The sequence below is a fragment of the Panthera leo genome, chromosome A1, assembly GCF_018350215.1.
Source record: "Panthera leo isolate Ple1 chromosome A1, P.leo_Ple1_pat1.1, whole genome shotgun sequence".
NCBI lineage: Eukaryota > Metazoa > Chordata > Mammalia > Carnivora > Felidae > Panthera > Panthera leo.
Window position 1 is genome coordinate 162,753,839 of NC_056679.1, and position 26,742 is coordinate 162,780,580.

The window sequence follows — 26,742 nt, forward strand, 5'->3', positions numbered from 1 at the left end:
GAAGTTGTATAATTTCCTTCAAAATTTCATTTGTCTAAGAGATCTTGTTCTTTTCCTTGACTATCTTAACCTCATATACTTCCATTGGTATTCCATGTGTTATTTTTTATGTTATTTTTTTAATGCTCTGTAATCATAATTTGTCAAACAGTCCTGCAAAGAGAGTATCTTTCATACTTTTTAAAATTATTATGTTCTTCCACGATTACTACTGGATGATTTACAATGTCACTCTAATCTATCTTTCTTTTTTTGGTTTGTTTTTCAATCTATTTCACCCCTCCTCCTCCACACCTTCTCTCTGGAAACCACCTGTTTGTTGTCTGTATTTAAGAGTTTGAGTGCGTCTTTTTTATTTGTTTTGTTTCTTAAATTTCATGTATAAGTGAAATCATATGGTATTAGTCTTTCTCTGGCTTATTTCACTTAACATTATATCCTCTAGGTCCATCAATGTTGTTGTAAATGGCAAGATCTAATTCTTTTTTGATAGTTGAGTAAGATTCCATTATATATATATATATACACACATACACATATACATATATATATATATACACACACACGTATATATGTATATATATATGATATTCCATGATGTCATATAATTTTATATATATATATATACATATATATATATATATACACACACATATATATACATGTATATATATATACACATACACATACCACATCTTCTTTTCTATTCATCTATCAGTGGACACTTGGGTTGCTTCTATATCTTGGCTATTTTAAATAACGCTGAAATAAACATAGAAGTACACATATCTTTTTGAATTAGTATTTTCATTTTCTTTGGGTAAATACCCAGTAGTGGAATTACTCAATCATACACTAATTCTATTATTAATTTTTTGAGGAACCTCCACAAGTTTTTCACTGTGACTGCACCAATTTACATTCCTACTAACAATGCATGGGAATTCCTTTTTTTTCCACATCATCATTAGCACTTGTTATATCTAGTCTTTTTGATTCTAGCCCTTCTGACAGGTGTGAGATGATATCTCATTGTGAATTTGAGTGGCATTTCCTTAATGATTAGTGATGTTGAGGATGTTTTCATGTGTCTGTTGGCTATCTGTATGTCGTCTTTGGATAAATGTCTATTCAGTTCCTCTGTCCTTTTTTTAATGGGATTGAGTGTGTGTGTGTGTGTGTGTGTGTGTGTGTGTGTGTGTGTATGCATGTGTGTTGAGTTGCATAAATACTTTATATATTTTTGATATTAACTTATTGCATGTATCATTTGCAAATATCTTCTCCCACTGCATAGGTTGCCTTTTTGTTTTGTTAGTATTTCCTTGTTCTTTCCTTTTCCGTGCAAAATCCTTTTTATTTTGGGTGTAGTTCTGATAGATTAAATTTTCTTTTGTTTCCCTTGATTGAGGAAACCATGTCATTATTATACTGGACTAAAGATTAAATCCATTTTGGATTTGTTTTGTGTGTGGTATAAGAAAGTGGTCCAGTTTCATTCTTTTGCATGTTGCCGTCCAGTTTTCCCAACACCATTTGTTGAAGAGGTTGTCTCCCCCAGTGTATATTCTTGCCTCTTTTGTCATATATTAATTGGCCATATAAATTTAATCTTGTCCTCTTCATATTCTATTCAAAATTTGTTACTCCTTTGAAATATTTCTAAGATACCAGTCTCAGATCTATGAAGTTGAATGACATGGTTTCAAAAATACTGACAAAGAAAACTTTATCTTCTTTCAATTTCCTTCTAAGATCACTTTATGTCCTGAAGTATCAAACCTATCAGAAAGACTATATTATATACCACCATGTAAGATTGTCTAGTCTTGGTAACTGATAGACTCATCAAATTCATCTCCTGTCTGACCAGAAGTGCATTCAAACCTAATTAAACATAGTGGACTGCCATATTATTTTTTTTAATTAAGGAAAGGAATATTAAACTAATCATTATATTCATACACTGGAAATCTATGAGGTTGCTTGAACAGTGGGTTAGATATACCTAGAGAGTTATTGACTATGTCCATGAGATTATAAATGAAAGGTGGAGGGAGGGGAGTGAAGTAGAGCAACATTCCTTGTAACACGATTGCATTTTCCAGTTTTATAAAATTAAATAGACAAAGATTGAGAAAGGACTAAAGGGATAATAGGATTATTTTATTTGTTTCAACACTCCTATAACAATATTGTAATTTTAAGTAATATGGAAAAATATCAATAAAGTATAATCTCCTGAAAAGAAAGTTCCAGAACCTGACTTGAACATGATTTCTCATATCTTACAAATTTTAAAACTTTAATTATAAAGACTTTTTCTCATAATTTAACCATATGTCTTCTTTGTCAGTTATTTAAAAAAAATTCTTCTTTCATAACACTATGGAAAGTAGAATGAGATATTAAAATTTAGATGCTGAATTTGACTCTCTGGAAAGCCACATACTCTAAATTTGTCAAAATAATGTGAAAAAATAGGTATCATACTTACCCTAGGCACTAACCTTGTCATTTTTCTGGCATGCCACATAATCCCTGTTAGATTGCTCTTCATCTCTAAAATCAATTTTTAAAAAATGAGTTTCATACCTGCCTTCTAACTTTTAGAACATTGTGGTAATGTTATAGAATACAAATCATTTCTTCAACATATAAAAAAAGTGAATATGTCTATAAGTATAAATCTATAATGATCATAATCTGTAATGTTTGAATAGGTCCAAACTTGGAGGAGAATTCTGCCTAGGATCATACTCTAAAACAAAGGCCAAAACCTCAGGAAATATAATAAAAAACAGAATCTCCTCCCAACAGAAGGAGACAGAAAGAAACTATGACCGCAAGTTTTCTAAAGTAACTGCTCTAAGAAAACAGAGAGAGAAGAAATATTTTCCCCAGGGAAAATTAAGCCTCTTATTTTCTATTTGTATTTGCCTTTATACATCACACTAGGCCATAACAAACTCACAAAGGTCCTGTGGAATATTTAAAAGGGTTTTTTAAATATTTATTTATTTATTAGTGATCTCTACAATGTGATACTCAAACTCACAATTCTGAGATTAAGAGTAAAACACAGCAGGGGTGCCTGGGTGGTTCAGTTGGTTGAGCGCCCGACTTCGGCTCAGGTCATGATCTCATGGTTCATGAGTTCAAGCCCCGCATCAGGCTCTGTGCTGACAGTTCAGCGCATGGAGCCTGCTTTGGATTCTGTGTCTCCCTGTCTCTCTGCTCCTTCCCTGCTCACACTTTGTCTCTCTCTCAAAAATAAATAAAGATTAAAAAAATAAAAGAGTAAACACAGCAATATTCGACATCTATTATAATCCATACAGACTGCTAGCTTGAGGAATTCAAAATCTTAACATTTGACTGCACTATATTCCTTGAGATGATGCCATATCTTTGCAAAGCTAGGTTTTCAGCAATCACTATGATAAGCAGCAAGTACTCATGAAAACCAATGTGGGATAGGAAAAGAGGATGGCAGTGTCAAATCTGATTACAGGTTTGAGAAGTTGCACTGTGTCCAAAACATGCATACATTAACAATTGTGATTAAGAATGAAATAAAAATATAAGTTTTCTTTCAATGTGCATGTGGTTTCTGTCAAATAACAAACTTTTAGGTAATAAATATTTATTAAATTTTTGGACCCATTTAGAGATCAAATATAATTGTTAGCCACTTTTTTTTTTTAATTTAGGAGGGGAGGGGCAGAAGGAGAGAGAGACAGAGACAGAGACAGAGACATAGAGAATTCTAAGCTGGCTCCACACTCAGAGTGGAGTCCAAAGCGGGGCTTGATCCCGCGACCCTGGGATCATGACCTGAGCTGAAATCAATAGTCAAATGCTCACCCAACTGAGCCAGCCTGCTCCCCCTTAGCCACTTCTTTGGGTGGAGATGCACCATGGAAAAATGACAGACACAGCTAGTTCGTTGTGAACCCCTGGATTAATACTTAATCTCTGCAAAACTACTGTGCAAGAGAGGAATACAGTACACTCATCTCAATCTTGTGGCTCTTACCTTCATAACTTTAATGAGAGAAAGATATGTGCTGCCACCCACCCATGGAGAGTTAAGTGCAGACTCATTTGAATGAGAATGATTCTGAGACAGACTTTTGATTTAGGATACATCTGGGATGGCACCAAATTTAGGTTTTGTTTCCTCTCCCTATCACCAGAATCCAGTGATGTCTTGTCATTAGAATAATAGAAATTATTATTATAATGGGAATAAGCATATGATTCACCTTTATGTGAGCATGAAAATGAATTCATGAAAAAAATTACTTATCATCCAAAATGGAAGCATCCACTCCACAGAGGGCCAGACTCCCTGGGCCTAGCAATTCACTGAAAATTGGGGAAATTCTGACAACACATCCTTCATCAGTTAAACAATTATTAATGTGTTAAGTCTAGCAAATTTGTGACTGGAGAAGACAGTACACTGGAAAAGGCCTGTCTTCAGTTAGTCAAGTATAGCCCATTGCATCTCCATTCTTTTAAGGTTTCATGTGTATAGATTGTGTATCTGCAGTATAGCTAATTATCTAGGCATTAAAGAGAAAAGGAGAAGAAAAAGGCAAAAAGGAATTAACCTGTATGCCATTGTATGCATCTGTGTTCTCCTATAAATACTGGATTCATGAACCATTGCCAATGAAGGTCATTCACTTTAACTGGAATGAAACACAATAGCAATGTAATTTTCTTAATCTCCTGTATGACTTTCCTTCCATGCATTACATTTCCATCCCTCATTTCTTTTGTCTCATTTCATGTCTTCTATTATAGTGGCTTTAATATGCTTACTCCCCAATCTCTTATTGGCCCACATTCAAACCATTTACTGTAGGTAATTAGCTTTACTGTGTCTGAGCCTGTGTTATCTCTGCCTGTTCGGTTCACAGCAGCCTTTTTATGAGTATTCTTCTTATATCAGAATTTAAAAGAGTCAAAATAGGATCAACGTCTGTTGAGGACATTGTGGCTTAGTTTTTCAGTTTCAAGCAACCAAATGTGATGTTATACTCTTTTGAGTAAGAACACAAATCATTGACCGATGTGTTGTTTAATTAAAAAATAATAGCTTAAGTCAGACCAAATTTAACAAGGGCTACTATATTACAGAGTCTCTAAATCTAAAATCAAATACCAAGCAACCACAAGGATATGCTATATAAAATATGCTTAGAGAGACTCCAGGGAAAATTGAAATGAAATCAAAGAATTTGCATCCCCTTGACCAAGGCAGCCTTAACATTTTTCTCAGCCTAACTAACCATTAGACAAGCTTCTTTCTGACTCTAGGCCCCTGCCCTTACTTTTCTGAGAACATTTCCTTTAGAAAACTGGTCAGTAAATCCTTTCCCAGCCCCTTTGAAATGTAAGTATTTTTAAAAGGTTGCCTATTTTACAACCTAAGGATGTCTTTCTCAAGACCTGGGAGCCATCTTTTTGAAATGTAGTTATCAAGAAAAAGAGCACCCCTATCCTCATTTCCCCCCATTTTTGTGGAAGGACAGAAGCCTAACTTCCGTGGACTCCTTGATCTCAGTTGTAAAACTTCCTGTGATGAAGTTATGATTTTACTTATATTTGGAATCTAAAAACAAAACAAGTGCACAAACCACAAAACCCCAGAAACAGAATCATAAATACAGAGAATAAACTAGTGGCTGCTGGGGGGAGAGAAGGAGCGATGGGTAAAATAGGTGAAAGGAATTAAGAGGTCCAAACTTCCAATTATAAAATAAATAAATCATAGGGATGAAAAGCAGAGCATGGGGAATATAGTCAAAAATACTGTAATAACATTGTAGGGTGACAGATGATAACTATACTTATCCCAGTGAGCATAACTTAATGTATAAAATTGTTGAATCACTATGTCATACATATGAAGCTGGTATAATATCATATGTCAACTATACTTCAATTAAAAAAAAAAAGAGAGAGAGGGGCGCCTGGGTGGCTCAGTCAGTTAAGCGTCCGACTTCGGCTCAGGTCACGATCTCGCGGTCCGTGAGTTCGAGCCCCGCGTTGGGCTCTGGGCTGATGGCTCGGAGCCTGGAGTCTGTTTCAGATTCTGTGTCTCCCTCTCTCTCTGCCCCTCCCCCATTCATGCTCTGTCTCTCTCTGTCTCAAAAATAAAATAAACGTTTAAAAAAAAAAAAAAGAGAGAGAAAATGTTTACTTTTCCTTTTGTAAAAGCCAGTTGGCAAACACAGATGGCCTATGATCTTTGTCTCACCCCCAACTTTTATTTTTATTTTTTCAATTTAAATTCAAGTTAGTTAACATATAGTATGTCCAAGTATTCTTTCAGGATTATTGGTTTCAGGAAAATTTAGTGATTCATCACTGGCATATAACACCCAGTGCTCATCTCAACAAGTGCCCTCTTTAATGCCCATTATTCATCCCAACAAGTGCCCTCCTTAATGCCTATCACCCGTTTAGCCCATCCCCCACCAACTTCCCCTCTAACAACCCTCAGTTTATTCTCTGTATTTAAAAGTCTCTTATCATTTGCTTCCTTCTATTTTTATATTATTTTATTTTCCTTCCCTTCCACTATGTTCATCTGTTTCGTTCCTTAAATTCTACATGAGTGAATTCCTCTGACTTATTTTGCTGAGCATATACACTCTATTTCCATCCACGTTGTTGCAAATGGCAAGATTTCATTCTTTTTGATTGCCAAGTAATATTCTTCTTTATCCATTCATCAGTTTATGGACATTTGTGCTCTTTCCATAGTTTGGCTATTACTGCTATAAACACTGGGGAGCATGTGCCCCTTTGCATCAGCATTTTTGTATCCTTTGGATAAACCCCAACTTTTCAAAACCATACTGCCTTTTGTTTCTGCAAAGTTGCATTCAGACTGAGTTCTAATCTCTCTTCCTTATTATAACAACCTGAACAAAGTCTTCCTTTCCTGTTTAACTTCACTCAGTGCAATTTTTGCTTTGACACATTAATGCCTGATAATATTGTTTTTAAAAATATTCAAAACCATCAGTTTTATCTCATAGCTTTTCCCCAAGGCTTGCTCTGGTCAATGAACTGGGTGTTGCAGAGTTGGAAAGTAAGAATTCAAGAAAATAAGCATTTTCATTTCCAGCTTATATTAACAAGTTATTCATTTCAAATTATTATATTATCATTGATTCATGAAAGAAATGTTTGAAAATAAAAAGTAAGTCAGGAAATGAAACTTAATATTTGATCATTCTTGATTTTTCCTTAATTATCTCTTGACAATACACAAAGGTAATGGAGAAATAAAAACATGGTCTAAATCTAGACCTGGCATTCTATTTTATTCTGCTATCATAGTACAACCCAATACATATTTACTGAAGAAATTTAAAACTGTTTATATGTTATCCTTTCCTTTAAATTACAACGATTGTATGCAATATTTTTTGTTGGTCTATGGTGAATTGTCAAGATGAGGATTGTTTATGGGTTTGGAGTAGGATAGATGGCGAGTTTAGAACGCAAAGGCAGGGGAGTCTAGGAGTCAACTGGGTATAGCCACTCATCAAAATGGAGAAAACAAGAGAAGGAAGAAAGGAGGTGGAGGAGGGTGGGAAAGCGAGGTACTTGGTGAGTTCAGTTACTGACAAATTGAGTTTTGATGCCTGTGATTTAGCCCAAGAAAGATGTCCACAATAAACCTGTATATGGAGAGGCAGATCAGGGCTGGCATTCGACATTTTAAAGGCATGAGGGGAGAGAAAGGATTTTCTACAGAAGGGAGAACGTTGAACTCTTCAGATGTGAAAGGGATGAAAGAGAGCAGAGATTAATATTCTACAGAACAGAGGGAAATTGATTGAGCAAAGTCCTGAGAAAGAAGTTCAGGGCGATTCAGAATGGATGAAGGAACGAGGTTGGTAGTTTACCTTGAAAAATGAAGATGTCTTTTCCACTGAGCTGAGATGAAAGACAAATACATGTTAATCTGAAAGCAGGATGTAAAGAGATGTGAATAGAAACTGAGAATAGTCCTATTTAATAGTCTCTCTTCTCTATAAAGTAAAAAGCAGTATTACCTATGGAAAAGAAGGTTAGATGCTTCTAATCAGGGCTTCTAAATGTCTGTTCCATTAGGGAGATAGCTCTAACTAAACCAGTTTGGGCACAGAGCTGTGCAAGTCATTTGTGATCAGGTATTGCTTTGTAACATCACATCAATCCATCACTTGCTAAACCATTAACACAGCTGTCACCCTCCTGCATTAAAATCCCAGACAGAGTTGCTGAGTCACTTCCATTGTGTGTTCTGGAACCCATTTGAACCCGCCATATTATATTTCTTTGTAGATTTACTGACTGTAAGCACTGGCTTGAGAAGGGGACAGGAGAAAAGGGACTATATTTCTGTATTAATTATCAGTGCTATGCCTGACACCAACTCTTCTACAAAAAAAAAAAAAAAATGCCTGGTGATAAAAACAAACTGTATTTTAATATGATTGATTAAATACAGTTCTATTTACAAATGTCCCTGAGTACCCGAAAAATATAGACAAAGTGCCTCTCTGTCTCTGTCTCTGTCTCAATCCCCCCCCACCCCCGCCCCCAGCATCTTCCCCAGTTTTTGGAGCTCAAAACAGCCTGGCATTAAGTAAAGGATCAATAAATGTTTCTGGAGGCTGAATGCTTTGACTTTTGGCTTAAATCTTGAATTACTTTACTTGTTAACTCTTTATATACTTATGCTTTACTTTGCCATTTGGATGCTAAGCTTTTGAGGAGAGAAACTCTAATCACAACACTACATGTTAAAGCCCCAACTAGCATAAAAAGAAAACTTTGAGAAAGGCAGTTTTATAATAAAACTATATACATAATATATTTGGCTAGCCAAAAGGGTTTGGGAATATAAACACGCTTGAAATGTCCTTTCAACAGCAAGTATATAATAAGTACAAGAACACATTTTCAGTTTCATTGTTTTCAGATTCATTTTTAAAATTCTAGTTTGAAGTGGTCTTATAGAAATCGATGGGAGGAAACCCCAGTATAATAGTAGGAAATGTTAATAATTTTAATATGTAAAAAATTCATGCTTAGCAATGGAAAGACAACCTCATCAAAATATTGATTTTTTTGGCATTTCTTTTCTAAGTTTTTTAAGGATTAATTCTAAAAAGAATTGGAAGATAATTTAAATAGCTATTTGCTATTTAAAAATAAAATATAGATTAATATCAAAAATTCACTCTTGGGGGGCGCCTGGGTGGCTCAGTCGGTTGGGCTTCTGACTTCGGCTCAGGTCACGATCTCACGGTCCGTGAGTTCGAGCCCCGCGTCGGGCTCTGGGCTGATGGCTCAGAGCCTGGAGCCTGCTTCCGATTCTGTGTCTCCCTCTCTCTCTGCCCCTCCCCCGTTCATGCTGTGTCTCTCTCTGTCTCAAAAATAAATAAAACGTTAAAAAAAAATAAAAAAAAAAAAATTCACTCTTGGTCTATATCTAGAGAGAAAAACTGTTAAATTGGAAATATGTATCATTCTATTTCTAAATGAGAAAAGAAGTCAAAATAGCAAAAGTTGAATCCACCAATGATTCTCATTAGTTACCAGTTTCTCTTCTAACTGGAAATCTTTCCAATGATCTGTAATGAGAAAACAATTCTGGAAAAGTTACTAAAAGGATATGAACAATGATAATGAAAAAAATGCAAATGAAATTTTTACCAAAGAGCCAGAAATACTCCAACAACAAAAAGGTTTCTAAAGCAAAACACTTTTTTTACTATTATAGTAAAAACAACACCGCCACCTTCTGGTAAAAATATAAATTGCAACCTCGGAAAGGATTTTTTGTTTAGTGCTTCAAATTTGCTTATTTACTAACTATAACTTCAGAAAATATAATTTTTAGCATTGACAGATATTGGATAATTCCCATAAATAAAAGTTGTGTTTGGGGTTTAAAAAATATCTACGTAGTTAACGTCAGCATACCAATGATAAAAACAAAAGCATGAGACTTGGAGCCACAGATACCCAGATTCAAGTTCTAGTGCTGACACTTACTAACCTGTTGGCCTTGAAAACTTAATTTCCCTGGGCTTTAGCTGTCTCATCTAAGAAGAAATTGATAAGACTGTAGTGAGTCAAAATGTGTAATACATCTAATGCATTTCCTCATATCCAACAGATCCACAATAAGTAATATTTTCACTAGAACTATGTGGTCTTTTCTTTTTTCAGTTTAAAGTGTTTTGTAAGCAGTATTACCCAACTGGCTTTGCTGTTTATAATTTTCCGACTTTCAAATTGCTTATCAAAGACATATGGTAATTATCTTTACACCATTCACTCATATAAAAGGAAAGCCAATAATAGATCTATTTAATCAATTGAAAAGCAGGACGTATATACCACAAAGAAAATAAGGCAGACAGTTGATAAAGTGATTCATTTTTTCCTTTTCTTGGGCAAGCTTCTGCTTTGCTGACAACTAGCAAGAAGATGTGCCAAAGTTTCTGTAATTGGGAAGCCAGATGAGTCAGCTGTTTCCACATTCTTTGGAAGATTCAAGAATATAGCTAAGGAGCATGTACCAGGAAGTCTCTGTCTTATGTCGGTCAGTGCCTTTACCATCTCCATTGAGCTATGTCAATTCTCTATTTTCCTTATCAGAATTTATCCCATTACATCACCATATGCTGCCATGCACTCAACCCAACTACTCCTGGATCTCTCCATGAAATAATCCTGTAGTGGGTGTTATGTCCACATTATTACTGAAATAGCTCACTAATGCAGGAAAAGAAGGAATCTAGTGATGTTCTCTGATTTTTTTATTTCTAAAATCAAGAGCCTTTAGAAAAATTTAAAAACAAGTAACTCTCCATTGCTTTCCAACTTTCTACCACCCTTTCTTCCCCAACTCACTCTACCCCATCCCAGAGAGCACATGCTTCTAGAAAAAGCCTCAGTAGTATCTCAACTCTCAGCAGTTTCCAGCAATGATTACACTTTAGAATAAACTAGGAATTTTTAAAAACTATTTTGAAAGATGGAGAGGGAGAGAGAGAGAGGGAGAGGGAGAGAGAAAGAAAGGATAAGCAGGGGAGGGGCAGACAGAGAGAGAGAGAGAGAGAGAGAGAGAGAGAGAATCCCAAGCAGGCTCTGGGCTGTCAGCACAAAGCCCAGCTCAGGGCTGGAACTCACCAGTGGTGAGATCATGACCTGAGCCAATATCAAGAGTTGGATGCTCAACTGACTGAGCCACCCACATGCCCCAGAATAACCTAGGAAAATTTTAACAAAGCAAACTTAATCAGACCTGGATGGCACTTGACATTGTTAATTTTTAAAGTTCCACAGGCAACTTCCATTTTAGTCATTGCCAACCACTCAATCCAAACTCTAGTCAGAGAAAGAGTTGACACAGAATCTGAAGCAGGCTCCGGGCTATAGGCTGTCAGCACAGAGCCTGATGCGGGATTCAAACTCACAAACCAGAAAATCATGACCTGAGCCGAAGTCAGATATTTAACCAACTGAGCCACCCAGGTGCCCCCCATACGTTGAGAAATTCTTATCTTCAGATGTTATGAGTGCAGCTATTCTGCCGAGGCTTCTGCTCTGTGTATTTTGGTCCCTAGGCTTAAGCCAGAAATTTCTAACTTGTTCCTTTCCTCCCTCACCATATTGGGATACATACTCCATTCTGATGGGACTGAACTAAGAAAACATCCAAATAGGCAGGAGACACTAGCAAGATCCTCTTAGGGAATTCTCTATAGACTTGGAAAGACACAACAATAGTTGGCTTTTCAACATTGTTTTTAGTATCAATTCTTTTTGCAAATCAAATATATAGTAAAATGCACCATTTTAATATGTACAGTTCAACAATTAAAAAATATATATATACTACCATAACAGAGAATGTTCTACCATGCCCTTTTGCAGATGTGGTATTAATTATTTCTTTAATGCTAATTTGCTGGTTTACATCATCATTCTATAGATAATTAATATGTTAACATAAGATAAGCTGGGTAAAGCTTATAGGAGAATTGTTTGTACTATTTTTACAGCTTTTCCTAAGTCTAAAATTATTACAAAATAAAGCATCAAAAAAAGAAAGTCAAATTAAATCTGAAAAGAAAAATTTAAATGCCAATTATTTGAGGACGATTTTTATAAGCTGTTCATTTTAACAAAAACACTAAAATGTTTTGATACCATTTACCCATGCAGTTTTTAAAAACAAATTCTTTTATTTATTTTTGATCACTCACATGTAATGTGTAAGTTAATGTTTATTGTTTTGGGTACAAAAAAAGGCCGAAAAATACTGAAATATGCTGCAGTGCAGGAAAAGGACATTACCTCTAAAATTAATGTCCAATCTGATTTCTTTAAAAAAATAGTACTGAGTGTTTTGATAACCCAAGAGGACTTACATACAAAACCTTCACACAACACATTACTTTTGCAGTTTCAGATAACTGACAAGCAGCCATCTGCAACTGTATACTACTAACATAAACCTTATATGTCCATCTGTCATCCATGAAAACTATAGTATGGAACAATATTTTGGCGTGTATTTCATAGTGAATGCAGTTTATATTGAATTAAATACATCTATTGAGATACCAGAAATCACTGAATTAAATTACATTCACCAAGTTCAAAAGTACACTTATTTTCCCTTTCCCAACCATCAAATGTGTGTATTCATAAACAGATATAAAACATACTGCAAAATCTATGCCAATTAATAAGGTTAAATACTTAACAACCTAATACAAATATTCTCATTTTTAAAGATACATATATACATTTTACATAATTAAAGAAAATATTCAAAGAAAATATACAATTTTACTTATATTTTTCTCCAATTTACAAAGCTAGATCAATTGTATATATTCTTTCCATACATAAGAGTGTATGGAAAGTTACATTTTTATGTCCTACAATTAAGGAAATCTAAATATTAAAAATAAGTTTTAAGACATATATCCAATTATGTACAAAAATAACCACAGGTCAACTTATAGTTTCAAGTTCACTTTAAAAATCATACAAACTGTGAAAAAACAATACTATGAAAAAATTTTGTTCTTAAAGTAGCATACCAACACATATAATCTAGTTGATCCAAAAGTATAAATAATAATTATAAATTACAGTAGTGTCTAAACTGCCCTGTCATAAAAGGAGGTATTCTTTGTAAATATGTGTAAGAGTCTGACCTCATTAAAGTGCCAAAATTATTTTCACTTTACCCATTTTCATTAAAAATTTATAAAAATGTATCATCTTATAAAATTGAGCACACTGAATGCAAAGAAACCCTTGATAACTAAAAATCATTATGAATGCCAATTATTAAGTGACTTGTTCATCAAATATATGCATATATAGGGTGATTTCTTCTTCTCCCTAAATTAAGTATGAACTTCAACATTTTTCTTAATCTGTTATTCACAGATCTATTTCCTCCATATTCTGAGTAGACAAAGTTGGCTTCAATCTGAGCTAAAACAAATGGAGTGGTATCATGTTATATGTGAAATACTTTATCTTTCAAATAAATGATCAGTAGAAAAGTAGAGTTTAATGTATTAATCAAACAACATTAGTACAGGCCCACTATCAGCAAAGTACTATTTTAAGTGCTGTAAAAATAAATAATATACTAGGTGATAAGTTTTTAAAATGAGAAAAATTAAATTACTGAGTATGTAAATACTGATCAACAGTTTATTAAGAAGTCTTTTCAAAGAAAGCCACTAAAATGTACCTAAGTCATTTAAAAAAAAATCTTTTCATATATAATTGGCACTTTACTGAAGTTGGTATTTCTCCCGGAAGACATATAATTGGATAATACTATTATGGAATCACAAAAGGAAAGTGTTAAAAATAAGAAATAGTAGCAAATTACTTCCTGCAATTCTTGATTTAAAGTGAAAATATGTAAATATAACGCTATTCCTGAATTCACTGTATACTGGGATACAAAGAAGATAATCAATCTATGTTCTAATAGTTCAGTAACCTTTTGTGATGGACAGACTAGTGTATATAAATTTAAAAACAAAGTAGCTGGTTTTAAATTCATTAGTTTTCAAGAATAGTTCTCAAAAATCATCACATAAACTTGGTTAAATTTTTATACCATAAATTTTCTAAACAAGCCCCAACTACTGGTAATGGTAATTAAACTAAAACAAGTTGCAAGAAGAATAGAAATACCACTTTGTTTTTAAGATATAAACTTTTAACTAATCACTGGATTTTTTTCTAGTTTAGTTTATTAGTTTTTTTATTTCACACCTGTACAATGGGAAGTGTGTGTGTGTGTGTGTGTGTGTGTTCTGAGGTTTTTGGTGGGTTCTGAAGGCACAAGTCTGTTTCTTATATTAAAACAAAAACAAACACATTCATAAATATACAGGAAATGCATTTAATTATAAAATACCAACTTTTAAAATATGATTGTCCATATCGGGTGGATAATGCTGCAATGGCAATGTGAATTCTTACAAATGAAGGCCAATTTTCCGGTTGTAAAATGGTCTCCTTTTGCTATTTCACCCTTCATTTCCTGCATTGCTGAGATCACATTCTACTGAAACAGTCACAACTGCATTCTGACTCTGAAATGATACATCTGTGTCTAATGGTGGCGGCTTATACAAAAAGATTGCACACCCATTGAAGAAAATGGTGATAATTTTACAAGTAACACCTAAATACAAAAACAAAAATTAATCATGCATTTGGGTCTTTAAGTATTACAAAAAAATTAATTCTCACTGAAAAATTCCTCATGAATAGAAACTACTTTAAAGAAGAGCATTATTTACAGTTCTATATTTTAAATATTAAAAGTTTTACAAAGAAAGGTGATATTCTTCAGTAAAACATTTCTATACAACTCAATGAACTAGTCTTTATTTTCTCTTTTTTTTAAGTTTATTTATTCTGAGAAAGAGAGAGACAGAGAGCACACATGCAAGTGGGGGAGGGGCAGAGAGAGAGATGGAGAGAGAATAGCAAGCAGGTCCCCCACTGTCAGTGTAGAGCCTGACGTGGGACTCATTCTCACAAAACAGGAGAAGATGACCTGAGCCGAAATCAAGAGCTGGATGCTTAATCAACTGAGCCTCTACTTTCTTTTCAAACAGTAAAATGTACGATAACTGTTCTTTTCTTGGTTATGCTTGTACATTCTTATAAAATAAGTATTACAGAGAATTAAATAAATCCATGTTTCATTTCTAATTTTATTAACATTGTATGTATAAAAAATTACAAGGAATGAAGCCAGTGACAAAATATAATAGCTTACTATATCCTTGAACCTAAGTAAGTTGTAGAATTTTCATGTCCATGAAGGAAAACAATTCTTAAAATAAAAAGCCTCTGGGCCTCTTAGGAGAAAGCTTCCATGAAATAGATCACATTGAATACTCATCCAAATTTAAGTATCAACTAAAAATATGAAACAGATTCACTTCACAAATTTTGTTTTCAAAAAACTCTGATTCTGAACTTGGCTACATGAAGAGAAACTATTTCTAGCCAGAGTATAAGCATTTAAGTCACGGTTGAATAAATTAAATGACCTCATAATGTAGTTTTTACAATACCTAAATGTATTAGCCATTAGTATTTTATTCAAAATGCATATATGAAAAATAGGAATTTTCACTGAATTATGCATTTATAGAATTACATGTAGGAAGAATAATTACATAGGGATTATTGTCACAATGTTTTTAGAAAATTTAAAGGTATGTATGTTTTGGGGAAAAATTCTCATATTCATCATAGAGTAGGAAAAGGAACAAATTCATTATCTGTACCTTTTGGTTAAAAAATACAAGCATAACAAATTAAATAATTTTTTAAGCATAAAAACACAGTGAATAAAAATGTTTAATAAGTAAAAGTGGTGGAAAGATTAATTTTGCCTAGTTAATATTTATTCTATTATATTTTTGAATTTATGTATTTATTTCTTCAGTGGGCATTTTATTATTCTGTCATTATAAATTCAGACATCATTCTCTAGGTTTAAACACATTGAAGCTTAATAAGCTATCCTGATACATATACCAAAATACAATCACAGTCACAACAAACTGCACAATATGTAAATATATACGTGTGTGTGTATTGTATCTAGGACTTCTGAATTTTTTTATTGAATTATACTGGCATAAGATTTGTATTAGTTTCAAGTATATAAGAATAATTTGATATTTTTAAACATTATGAAATGATAACTACCGTAGGTCCAGTTACTGTCACCACATAAAGTCATTACAGTATTATTGAACATAGATCCTATGCTGTACATTACAACCTGTGACCTATTTTATAACTGGGAATTTGTACCTTTTATTCCCCTTCACCTATTTTGCCTGTCCACTCCTTCCCTCCCCTGTGTCAACTACCAGTTTGTTCTCTGTATCTACCAATCTGTTTCTGGCTTGTTTTGTTTCTTTTACTTGTTTGGCTTTTTTTAGATTCCACATATAAATGAGATCATATGTTATTTGTCTTTATCTGACTTATGTCATTTAGCATAATACCACCTAGGTCCATTCATGCTGTCACAAATAACAAGATTTCATCCTTTTTATTCCTGTGTAATGTTCCACTATATATATAGACCACATTTTCTTTATCCATTCATCTATCAATGGACACTTAGGTTACTTTCATATCTTACCTACTAGAAATAATGTTGCAATGAACATAGGAGTACATATATTCATCAGATTGGTATTTTCATTTTCTTCAGATAAATACCCAGAAACACTCAGAAGTAGAATTACTAGATCATATTTAGTTTAGAATTAATAGATCTATTTTTAATTTTTTGAGGAACCCCCACACTACTTTACATAGCGGCTGCACCAGTTTGTATTCCTACCGACAGTGCATGAGAGTTCCCTTTTCTCCACATCCTCACCAACACTTGTTATTTCTTCTTTTTGATAATAGCCATTCTGATAGGTGTGAGGTGATAGGTCACTGTGTTTTTGATTTGCATCTCCCTTATGATTAGTGATGTAAAGTATCTTTTCATGTGCCTGTTGGCCATGTGAATGTCTTCTTTGGAAAAACATCTATCAGATCCTCTGCCTATCTTTTAATCAGGTTGGTTGTTTGCTTTTTTGTTGTTGTTGTTGAGTTATATGATTTCTGTATATAGTTTGAATATCGACCCCTTATTGGACAGCTCATCTCCAAGCATCTTTTCCCATTAAGTTGCCTTTTCATCTGTTTATGGTTTCCTTCACTGTACAAAAAAAGTTTTTTAGTTGAATGTGACTACATTCCCTTTATTTATTTTTGCCTTAGTTTCCCTTGCCTGAACTCAGAGATCCAAAAAACTACTGTTAAGGCTGCTGTCAAAGAGCTTACTACGTTTTCTTCTAGGAATTTTATGGTTTCAGCTCTTACACTGAAGCCTTTAATACATTTTGACTTTATTGTTGTGTATGGTGTAACAAAGAGGTCCAATTTCATTCTTTTGCATGTAGCTGTCCAGTTTTCCCAGCACCATTTATTGAAGAGACTGTCTTTTCTCCACTGTATGTTCTTGCCTGCTTTATTGTAGGTTAATTGAGCATATAAATATGGGTTTACTTTTGGGATTTCCTTAGTGCAATTGAAAAAGTTGTTTTCTTGATTTCTCTTTCTCATAGTTTGCTATTAGTGTAGAGAAATGTGACAGATTTCTGTATACTAATTTTGTATCCTGCAACTTTACCTAATTCGCTTATTATTTACAATAGTTTTATGGTGGACTTCCAATACTATGTTGAATAAAAGCGGTGAGAGTAAGCATCCTTGTCATGTTCCTTATCATAGAAGAAAAGCTTTTATCTTTTTACTGTGGAGTAAAATGTTAGCTGTGGGTTTGTCATATGTGTCCTTTATTTATTGAGGTATGTTCCCTCTTTACCTACTTTGTTTAGAGTTTTGATCACAAATGGATGTTGAATTCTGTCAAATGCTTTTCCTTCAATTATGGAAATGATCAGGTTTTTTATCCTTAATTTTGTCAATGTCATGTGTCACACTGATTGGTTTATGGGTACTGATGAACTCTGCATCCCTAAAACAAATCCCACTTAGTCATGGTTTATGATCCTTTTAATATACTGCTGAATTAAGTTTGATACTTTGTTGAGGACTTCTGCATTTATGTTCATTAGGGATATTTGCCTGTAATTTTCTTCTTTGCAGTGTCTTTGGTTTTAATATAAGGATAATGCTGGGCTGAGAAGGATTAAGTATTAACTCTTTAAATGTTTGGTAGAATTCACCTGTGAAGCCATCTGGACCTGGACCTTTGTCTGTTGGGTATTTTTTGATTACTGATTCAATTTCATTACTAGCAACTGGTCTTATTCAGATTTTCTATTTCTTCAAGATTCAGTCTTGGAAGACTATTTTTCTAGGAACTTATTCATTTCTTCTAGGTTATCTAATTTGATGGTGTATAATTGTTCATAATATTCTCTTATGATCCTTTGTATTTCTGTGGTGTCCACTGTAATTTCTCTTCTATCATTTCTGATTTTATTTGTTTGGGCTCTGTTTCTTGACGAGTTTAGTTAAAAGTGTTGATTTTTGTTGATGTTTTCAAATAACCAACTCTTCGTTTCATTGATCATTTTTATTTATTTATTTGTTTGTTTATTTATTTATCTCTTATTTCACTTACTTTTTCTCCTGGTCTTTATTATTTCCTTCCTTCTATGAACTTTGGGCTTTGTTTTCTTTTTCTAGTTTCTTTAAATGTAAACTTAGATTGTTTGAGATTTTTATTGTTTCCTAAGGAAGGCCTGTATAACAATGAACTTCCTTCCCTTTTACAACTGTTTTTTGCTGCATCCCCCAAATTCTAGAACATTGTGTTTCCCTTTTTATTTATCTCAAGGTATTTTTTTAATTTCTCTTTTGATTTCTTCTTTGATCCACTGGTTGTTCAGTAGCGTGTTTTTATTATTTTATTATTTTATTTTAATTAATTTATTTTTAAATTTATATCCAAGTTAATTAACATACAGTACAACAATGATTTCAGGAGTAGATTCCTTAATGCCCCTTACCCATTTAGCCCACCTTTCCTCCCACAACCCTTCTAGCAGCCCTCTGTTTGTTTTCTATATTTAAGAGTCTCCTAGTTTTGTCCCCCTCCCTGATTTTATATTATTTTTGCTTCACTTCCCTTATGTTCATCTGTTCTGTATCTTAAATTCCTCATATGAGTGAAGTCATATGGTATGTGTCTTTCTCTAATTTTGCTTAGCAAATACTCTCTAATTCCATACATATAGTTGCAAGTGGCAATATTTCATTCTTTTTGATTGCTAAGTAATACCACATCTTCTTTATCCATTCATCCGTCGATGGACATTTGAGCTCTTTTCATACTTTGGCTATTGTCAATAGCATTGCTATAAACATTGGGGTGCATGTGACCCTTCAAAACAGCACACCTGTATCCCTTAGATAAATACCTAGTAGTGCAATTGCTGGGTCATAGAGTAGTTCTATTTTTAATTTTTTGAGGAACCTAAATACTGTTTTCCAGACTTGCTATACCAGTTTAGTAGCATTTTTTTTAAATCTTCACATATTTTGGAGTGACTGGGTGGCTCAGTCAGTTAAGCATCTGACTTTGGTTCAGGTCATGATCTTACAGTTTGCGTGTTCGAGCCTGATGTCAGGCTCTGTGCTGACAGCTCAGAGCCTGGAGCCTGTTTCAGATTGTGTGTCCCTCTCTGTCTACCCCTCCCCAGCTCACTCTCTCTCTCAAAAATAAATAAACATTAAAAAAAATTTTAATAGAAAAATAAATAAATAAATCTTGACATATTTTGTGAATTTTCCAGTTTTATTCTTGTAACTGATTTCCAATGTAATACTTTTGTGGCAAGAAAACATACCTGATATGATGTCAGTCTTCTTAAATTTATTGCAACTTGTTTTGTGACCCTGCATGTAATCTATTCTGGAGAATGTCCCATGTGCACTTGAAAAGAATGTGTATTCTGCTGTTTTGGCATGGAATGCTCTGTAAATATCTTTTAGGTTCATTTGATATATTTAAGGCCATACTTACATTATTGATTGTCTATCTGGATGATCTATTCACTAATGTGAGTGGGGTATTAAAGTCCCCTACTATTATTGTATTACTATTTCTCCCATTAATACTGGTGATATTTACTTTACATATTTAGGTACTGCTATGTTAGGTACAGAAATGTTTACAAATGCTATTGGATTGATACCTTTACCATTATGTAATGCCTTTGTCTCCTGTTCCGGTCTTTGGTTTTTTTTTTTTTTTAATTTTTTTTTTTTTTCAACGTTTTTAATTTATTTTTGGGACAGAGAGAGACAGAGCATGAACAGGGGAGGGGCAGAGAGAGAGGGAGACACAGAATCGGAAGCAGGCTCCAGGCTCCGAGCCATCAGCCCAGAGCCTGACGCGGGGCTCGAACTCACAGACCGCGAGATCGTGACCTGGCTGAAGTCGGACGCTTAACCGACTGCGCCATCCAGGCGCCCCCCGGTCTTTGTTTTAAAATCTATTTTGTCGGAGGGGCATCTGGGTGGCTCAGTCAGGTAAGTGTCTTGACTCTTTGATTTTGGCTCAGGTCATGACCCCACAGTCCATGAGATTAACCCCCACTCTGGACTCAGCATGGAGCACAGAGACTTTGGATTCTCTCTCTTTCTCTGCCCTTCCCCTGCTCATGCTTACTCTCACTCTCTCTCTGTCCAAATAAATAAATAAGTAAATAAATAAACTTAAAGTCTATTTTGTCTGAAGTAAGTATTGCTATTCCAGCTTTCTTTCTATTTTTATGGAATGTCTTTTCTATCCCTTCACTTTCAGTCTGGGAGCTTATAGTAGCATATACAAGGGTCTTCTTTTTTATCCATTCAGCCACTATATGTCTTTTGATTATAGAATTTAATTCATTTACATTTAAAGCAATTACTCATAGGTACGTACTTACTGCCATTTTGTTAACTGCTTTCTGGCTATATTTGCAATCTGTTTCTGATCCTTTCTTCTTCTCTTTTTCTCTTCTCCTGTGGCTTATTTTCTTTTATTTGTTTAGATTCCTTTCTCTTTTCCTTTGTGCATTTACTATAAATTTTTTTACATGTGTGGTAACCATAAATTTCACATATAACATCTTACGTATATAAGTCCCTTTCAAGTTGATAGTAACTTAATTTTGAACACATTTCAAAACTTTATACTTATACTCACATTCTCCACATTTTAGATTTTTGATAACACATTTTACATCTTTTTACTTCATGTTTCCTTAACTAATTATGCATTTTAAATGAACTTTACTATTTTTATCTTTTACCCTTAACACTTACTTTATTAGAGGTTGATCTACTATCTTTATTATTTATTTACATTTACTGGTGAGATTTTTATTCTCATGTTTTCTCATTAATTAGTGTCTTTTCTTTTTAGCTTAAGAGAAGTGCCTTTAATATTTCTTGTAAGGCCGGGTTAGTGGTGATGAACTTCCTTTAGTTTTTGCTTACATGGAAAACTCTTTATATCTCCTTTAATTCTAAATGATAACCTTGCTGGCTAGAGTACTCTTGCTTGACAGTTTTTTTTTTTTCCTTTAAGGTTTTGAATATGTCATGCCATTCCTTTCCGTCCTGTGCAGTTTCTGCTGAAAAACCTGCTGATAGGCTTATTGGGTTTACCTTATAGGTAATTTATTTCATTCCCTTGCTGCTTTTAAGATTCTCTTTTATCTTTAACCTTTATCATTTTAATTATAATTTGTCTTGGCGTATCTCTTTGGGTTCATCTTATTTGGAACTTTCTGGGATATCTGGATGTTGATGATCCAGATGAACATCCAGATGATCCAGATGTTGATGAATCTTCCCTTTTCTAGATTAGGGAAGTTTTTGGCCATTATTTCTTCAAATAATTTTTCTGGCCCTTTTCTCCCCTCTTCTCCTTCTGGGGCCCCTAAAATGCAAATGTGACTCCACTTAATGTTCTTCCAGAGGTCCCTTAAGGTATCACTTCTTTTAATTCTATTTTCATGTTGCTCCTCTGAGTGTTTTCCATTGCTGTCTTCCAGATCACTGATTCATTCCATTATTTTGTCCATTCTACTGCTGAAACCCTTAGAATATTTTTTAGTTCAGTTATAAGTTATGTCTTGTACCTTCTTATATTTTCTACATTTTTCTTGAAGTTCTCGCTATTCATCCATTCTTTTCCCAAAATTGGTGAGCATCTTTATGATCATTGCTTTGAACTCTTTCTCAGTAGGCTGCTTATCTCTATTTCCCTAAAGTCTTTTTTTCTGAGAGTTGCTTTGTTCTTTGGTTTGGAATATATTCCTCTGTCTTCTCATTTTGCTTATCTCTCTGTTATTAGTCTATATGTTTTAGGTACAATGACTACCTTTTTCAGTCTTGAAGTCGTGGGCTTGTGTAAGAGCTGTTTCATGTGGCCCCAAAACATAATCTCCCCTGGCTACAGACACAGGCCCCCAATGGATATCCTTTTGTGGGCACTAAGTGCTAGCTGGCTACAATAGGGACGCAGCTGCTTTATGGGGTAGGTAGGGCTCCAGGTGCTTGGCCAATCCAGTTTTGGCTTGGCAGCCATATGGATAGGGCAGTGGTTAAGGTGTTTGCCTGATCCAGTTGGAGCTTGTCTGCTACATTGGGAGGGTGACGCTCAGGAAGTTTATCTTTCTAGTTGTGGCTAGATCTCTACAGTGGGTGAGGAGGGTACTGGGAATTTTCTCAGCCTGGTTACAGTGCAGGGTGCACAAACATGACCTCTGGTGCTAGTAGACGAGAGGGAGGGCACAGAAAATGACATTCAAAGACTGTCACCACCAAGTTGGGATGAAATTACAAAAATGGCACCTACCAGGGCTTCTGCCCCTGGATAATGTCACCGCAGGTTCCTGCCTCTCTAGCAGCCACCTTAAATTTAGTAAGTGGGTCTTCTGTGCTTATAGTCTGGGTGTTTTTCAATCTGTTGCTTTTGTGCTGGATCTCAGAATGAGTGGGTCTGCACATAAGCCCTTTAAGAGTGGGATTTCTGTTCCCTATAGTTCTGTGATTCTCTTGATCTTAATCTCTGTTTATTTTCACAACCAGATGTTTTGAGATCTTGTCTTTCCAGTGCCAGTCCTCAGGGTCAGGGTGCCTATTGTGCAGCACAATCCATTCTGTTGAGGAACTGCTCTTTATTTTGGGGATCCCTCCCAATTGTGGAGTTACTGTGTCTGGGGTGAGATCCTCAGCAAGGCCATGTCTCTGCCTTTCCTACCCTACTTAATGCATCTCTTTTGTCTCTTGTTATGGGGTGCTGTGTCGAATGCTAAGATCCTTTTTAGAAAATTATTCTATATGTAGCTGTAAATTTATTGTGTCCATGGGAGGAGATGAGTTCAGGGTCTTCCTATGCCACCATCTTGAAACCTCTACCTCTATTTTTAATTTAAATATTTTAATATTTTAGGTTGTTTTTAAATTTTTAAATTTTAACTCTTGTAAAACACATGCATTGGCGTAATCAATCTTCTGCAATCTTAAATGTCATTTATTGCTTAACCAAGACTTTCCAAGATGGGCTACCAAAGGCAAAAAGGGTTAAACATCATAGCTAACCTTTTAAACTATAAAAACATTTCTTACAACATGCCTCCGAGCCAAAAGATACTTCCCTACCTCAGCTCTAAGTACTTTCCAAAGAGCAGGTATCTAGATGACAATCATTCCAGAGAGTTTTTCAGAATTGTCTTTTATCTTTTTGTCAGACTTTCAAAAAAATTTTTGACAGAAGTTGTTTTAAAAAATTACATGTGATTTCATGAAAGGTAAAATGTTATTCTCTTCTGAGACTGAGCCTAACAGACTCATTAAAACCTTTCATCACATGCTGTGTTAACTGATCTCTATAGGATACCCCAGTAGCATAGACTAATAAACATTATAAAACTTAAGTAACAATAAGATTTTTTTTTTCTTTTGACATTACCAATTTAATCTAAAGTTATCAAGAAACCACCACTTACTTATGGCTACTAGCATGTAGGCCATCTTGATGTTATCATAAATCCAGCAAGCGCCTCTAGTTCCACATTCATTAAAATCCCACAGAATACATGTGCTGTCTATTGTGATACCAAATATAATTGGTCCAGGTATTGTGCCTACAAGAATTATATGTGAAATACACATCAGTAAAGATTATAGCCTACAGTTATAGATTTTTATATACATGGTTATACATATATTTTATATAAATAAGACTAGGAATTAATCTGCACATATATAAATCAATCAGTTCATGTACAAGTAATAGGGGTATAAAGAAACAGATAAAACATTCTAAAATAATTATAAAATTATTATGTACTTCTAATCAATGCAAAAATTCATTTTAATAAGAATATCTGGCATGCATTAGGCTAACATTTAGCTAAGTAAATATTTTAATTTACTGCTTTCCTAATTTAATGAATATGTTTGAAATTAGCTATTTTAATTTTAAAAAATCAAAATTATTGATGCACAAGTGCTAAACTACAGTATATGTGTTGTGTGCATGTGCATGCATGAAGAGTGCACATGTGTATGCACGCACATGCACATACATATACATTCATACTAACATGCTTAGGAATACTATCTCAAAAACACCCCCTCCCTCGCATGAAGTCACGAGGCTCTAAGCTGCCACATCTTTAGGAAGTTTCCAACTGTTGCAAATCAAATACATGAAGTGTTATTTCTTAGACAAAGATTTCAGTTACATCCAGTCTGTTTTTTCATGACCTGAAGCCTGACAGAGTCAAAATAGCACTGGATTGAGAATAAAGTTATCATTTTCCTATTCTCATTTTCACCACAAATTGTGTAACCCTGGGCAAATCCCTGAATCTCCCAGAACCTTAGTTTATTCACCTGAAGATGGGAAAGTTGGTTCAGGGGATTTCTAATGCTCCTAACTTTTGGTTTTTAGTTTTATAAATGATCTTTATATTATGGGTATAATATTGTGGGAATAATCATACACACATATAATTATATGTATAATACAGTATTTCTGTCCTTCTGTTTCTTCCTACATCTGGAAACTTATGAAATTTTCTATAAAATCTTTCTTCCATCAGTTCTTAACTAGCCACAATATGTATACCAAATTTTAATTGAAATTTGTTAACTCATTATTTTTCATTGCTAATACAATATAATCATGCCCCAAATGGAGATCAATGCTGGGAGAAAAGGAATTGCAATAGTTATAAATATGATTCTATCATAATTTATGTTGATAATAGGTTTTACATGAATAGGAAAAATTTATGTATTTTACTGTGCTCAATTAAAAATGTGTTGATGATCCTATGTTATATTTATAATAAATATGATACACTCTTTAAAGTTATATTTGTAACAGAATTGGAAATGACAGTTAACCAATCAGGTAGATTAAAGAGTAAAGTCATTATTTTCTTATGTGATCTGTAAACAATACTACATCTCAAATATTAGAAAACAACTTTCTTCAATGACAATTACATAGTTTTCTATGGCATTTAAATTATTTTCTTGGCATATCCCTTAAGTGAATTAATCAATAATGCTAATCAACAAAAATAACCAACAGTCACCAATGAATTAAGAAAAATGGCATACCAACTAATCGAAGCAGCATAAACTGTATTCCCAGTGCTAGGGACCGTTGCCTCTGATTAACACACCTAAAGATATCAAATACGTATACATTAACTAAAAGTGGTCATATAGTATATTTGCTCTTAAAGCCAATTTATTTTTCTACCAGTTTAGCATTTCTAGATTAAGTAAATGTTATGTGCATGAAATAAACAAACTATTTGTAACAGCTTATACAGAGTTGAACCTTTCTGGAATTATAAAAGAAGAAAAATGTTACATGAACTAAAACACTACAAAACACCAAAAAGAATCAAAGTTCGACAAATATATCGAATATGTATGAATTGAAACAAATGTAAAAAAGAAAGCACATGCATTAATAAGACTTGTTTTTTACTATCCCTTAAGTCACAAGTCACATGACTTAAGTCACAAACAAATAAATATTACTCTAATTCTTACTAAGTTTTGAGACAGAAACCATACATAGGGGATAAAGTACTAATTCAGGTTTTGTAAAACAGTTCTTGAGGCTCACTCTGATTCAACAATGATTCTTTAAGTAATGACTATCAAACATGAAATGAGACATGATACTGGCACACAAGAGTTAGACAGGAGATAAAAGAGACCAACTAGTTCTTAAAAACAAACATGTAGTTGAAAAGTTTTATAGATAATGTTCCAAAAATGAAGTTTTAAAAAATCGCTTTCTCGGTTCTCTAAATAACTCCAATTTCCACATAGGAGAATGTTACCAGACTATTTAATATTTGCAGACAGAATCTCCAAAATTTCCATTGGACAAAAAGTATGTGAAAAAGTAATGAGTATCAGGGAACAAAAACTGAAGAGTAAAAGAGCTAGAGGTTGTTAGGAAAGACATAGAAAGACTGATGAACTTACGAAAGGGCAGATTTTTTTATCAAAAAAAAAATTGATAAGTATTTTTATCAAGTGTTGTGAAGGAAAAAAAGCAAATTGAAA

At 33.9% G+C, this 26,742-nt stretch overlaps 1 protein-coding gene across 20 annotated transcripts in view; it reads right to left on the bottom strand.

The window, feature by feature from the left end:
• SLCO4C1 (solute carrier organic anion transporter family member 4C1) overlaps positions 1-26,742 on the bottom strand; it is a 129,665-nt gene that overhangs the window by 40,707 nt on the left and 62,216 nt on the right. For 14 of the 20 annotated variants that reach the window (XR_006204123.1, XR_006204122.1, XR_006204124.1 and 11 more), the window contains exons 11-14: positions 25,774-25,838; positions 24,147-24,284; positions 4,620-4,700; positions 2,498-2,562 (exon numbers count right to left, since the gene is read on the bottom strand). Coding sequence is in view for 6 of the 20 variants with exons in the window: in XM_042944508.1 (XP_042800442.1) it covers positions 2,498-2,562; positions 4,620-4,700; positions 24,147-24,284; positions 25,774-25,838 (349 nt within the window). In the remaining 14 variants the exon portion in view is untranslated. Of the gene's footprint in view, positions 1-2,497; positions 2,563-4,619; positions 4,701-14,459; positions 14,765-24,146; positions 24,285-25,773; positions 25,839-26,742 lie in introns of those variants that run through there. The other 6 variants (XR_006204135.1, XM_042944473.1, XM_042944510.1 and 3 more) reach the window with 4 other exon arrangements.